This window comes from Nelumbo lutea, chromosome 1 (genome assembly GCF_056320005.1).
Source record: "Nelumbo lutea isolate HS-2025 chromosome 1, American lotus-T2T, whole genome shotgun sequence".
Lineage (NCBI taxonomy): Eukaryota > Viridiplantae > Streptophyta > Magnoliopsida > Proteales > Nelumbonaceae > Nelumbo > Nelumbo lutea.
This window is the reverse complement of record NC_142684.1, coordinates 100,496,392-100,499,129: the sequence shown is the minus strand read 5'-3', so window position 1 is coordinate 100,499,129 and position 2,738 is coordinate 100,496,392. Positions and strand designations below refer to the sequence as shown.

Below are 2,738 nucleotides of genomic sequence, written 5' to 3'. Positions count from 1 at the left end.
AAAACAAAAAATCATAAGTATTGACGAACACACCTTGATAAATGGGATAGAACCAGAAGGCTTTTTTCTTGAACTTTCTTTCTCATTGTGTGGTTTGTCTGATTGAAACCTTTTCCTGCCACATTTCTCATCTGAGTTTTGTCCCACTAAATGGGCTCAGCTCCATGAATCCTGTTTTGCTTGGTGCCATGTCCACCTCTCAAATGTCTACCACGGAAAGAATGTTTCTTTAAATAATCTAACATGAAGTCATGAACCCTTTGGAATTATCAATTGTCAATTCAATGAATCTGAGTTTTGTAGTTGGATCCTTTTTGAGCTAATATAGTAATGTTCGAATCTATAATCTTGATTCAAATCCGTAAAATGGAATCAGTTCAGCACTTAATAAAATAAACAAAGCAAATATTTATAAGTTCTCAGTGCCTGCAGTTTTCTCTATAAATTAAAGGACATCACTAGTGTCTAGATGCCTAAAATCGCTGCAGCTTGGTATGCTAAATCAAAGAGATTGGTCTTGTTTTCATCTTTTTTTCTCCCAAGTACTCTGCAGACAATAAGAAAATTAATTGATTGAAGAGAAGGAGGTTCGGGGCTAACAATTAAGATGAAGAAGGGGGATTTTATTTCCTTCTTGTGTCATACTGATGAGCTATAACAAATTAAGGGTAGTCATTCTATCTATTTTCAATTTTTTCTTTGGTTTATGCAGAAATGGTTATAAATTCATAATGCGATCGAGAATGAGAGAACAGTAATTGAGAAGGTAATAGCCGATGCTATGTTATTGATTGAGGCACACTGGTTTAGCATTTGTTATAACATTGCAAAAGCCAAACCGTTTGAAAGACTAAACCAGACTCCATTATCGAAACCCATTACTTTTTAAAACAATCACATAAATTTACATGAAAAAAAAAAAAAAACTACAACTAATAAGGAGGTTCAATCCAGATCTTCTTGCCACCAACCTCGGCCAGACAACCATAGGTCGCGGTACAAACATATCTTTTCCGAGCCTTGAGGGAGTAGAACTTGGCCGGATCCTCTTCTCTACAGTAATAGATTTTATCTGCTATTTGTCTTCTGGCTTTGACAGAGTCTGAAACTGAAACAGAAAATGAAGTGGACCCTAGAAACAATGCTCGATCCTGTAAGCTTTCGACTCTGACCCAACTCATTTGTGCACGATCAAGCCTGAAAATCTTGCTCCATCGTCCCTTTTTACTCAGAATAACCAGCCGAAGCTCTCCCTTAGACTCGAGCAAATACGTATCGTACATGGGATCATCAACATATGCAGAACCCGGCATTGCAAGCACATTCCAATCTTTCCGAGATACGTCGAAAGCTCCAAGTGTACCACGACGTGTTGAACAGTAAAACTTTCCTTCAGAGTAGACCGCATTCTTGACAAGCCAGAACCCTACATTGAAATTGTATTTGGTCCACGTCTTGTCCCCCCGGCGATACGTGTTGATGATGACACTGACAGTGTAGGCATCTACGGGGCTGTGTAAAGCGAAGAATATACAGTCTGGGGAAGTTGGGGAGGTCGAGAAGGTTGCAGCGTCAATGTCGAAATCCAGAACTGGAAGATCGATCCACTCCTTGGTGAAGGGACAGTAGAGGAAGAATGATGTACCACGAGGGTGTCCCTTCGATAGTAACAACCAACCGGATTTGGCAGCACAAACTTGCAAATAGCGAAGGTCCTCTGGGACCTTGGCCCCTGCGTCCATGTCATAAGCCTTCTTTCTGCAAGGATCGTAGAGCTTATACGAGTTGAACGGCCTTCTCTCGAATACCATAAGCCATGGCAGCTGATTTTCGGAATGGACTCGATCGACATTGGGTCTGCTGACTCGTTCGATGGACTGCCATCTATTGCACACTGCACGGAAACGTATCTGATCAATAAAAGCCAGACGTTCCATGATCAACTGTAGAATGTCTTCAGGAAGATCGGACCACGGCCTCTCTCTATTACTCTTTTTCCCATCAGTAAGTCTTGCTCTCTTTCTTTTGCCCACCATCTCTTTCTTTCTCTCTTTCTTCCTTCTTCGAGATGACTGATCAAAATTGTATAAACTCGTTAAGTTTCCCAATCTTTACAATCATATATATACTAGTGTTGGACTTCTAATCTTATTAGAATTTCGTGAAGGAAACTTTTGCTTGTTTAAGTAATAATAGGAGTTCTGAAGCGGAAAAAAATTAATAATAGGAGTTATTAGATTTCTATTTTTGCTTTATTTTCGGCAGTTACACTTTCTTCGGAGAGAAGGCAGGTGCAACTTGGCCGGGTTGGTTTCAGGTTGGAACCTTCCCTATCAAGATCGATTTCCATCAGGCAAGCCCATGCCCACAACGACCCAACCGCATTTTGCAATCTTGCATCGGGAATATCTTCCCATGAAATAAAGCATACAAATATAGAGAGTGCCCTGACGGAAGCCGAACTCTTCCCATTCAGGCTATCAAATTGCAATGCAAATTTATTTGCAATGATGTAAAATTGTGATAGTGCAAATAGTTTGAGTCATTTATTTGTGTTTCAAATTTGATCATATTTTGTTTGATTTGAGTACAAATGAAGTAAAATAAGACTTGAAGCAGAATAAAGTAAAACTCAAAATAGAATCAAAATTGAATTTACATTTTTTTCATTTGCACTTCCATGCATTTGTATTAATGCAAATAAAATTGCACTGCAAACAAACACAACCTAAATGTTT

The 2,738-nt window shown here is 39.1% G+C and overlaps 1 protein-coding gene across 1 annotated transcript; it reads right to left on the bottom strand.

Annotated features, from left to right (window-relative positions):
* Window positions 1-880: 880 nt before the first annotated feature.
* On the bottom strand, window positions 881-1,991 carry LOC148876419 (F-box/kelch-repeat protein At1g57790-like). Its single transcript, XM_088966822.1, has one exon. It carries the CDS (start codon window positions 1,935-1,937, stop codon window positions 933-935), a length of 1,005 nt encoding a protein of 334 aa, XP_088822948.1. The 5' UTR covers window positions 1,938-1,991; the 3' UTR covers window positions 881-932.
* Between the last annotated feature and the right edge of the window lie 747 nt (window positions 1,992-2,738).

Bases quoted from the DNA above. Each gene is read 5' to 3' on its own strand.
- LOC148876419 (XM_088966822.1), bottom strand. From the start codon at position 1,937: ATGGAACGTCTGGCTTTTATTGATCAGATACGTTTCCGTGCAGTGTGC.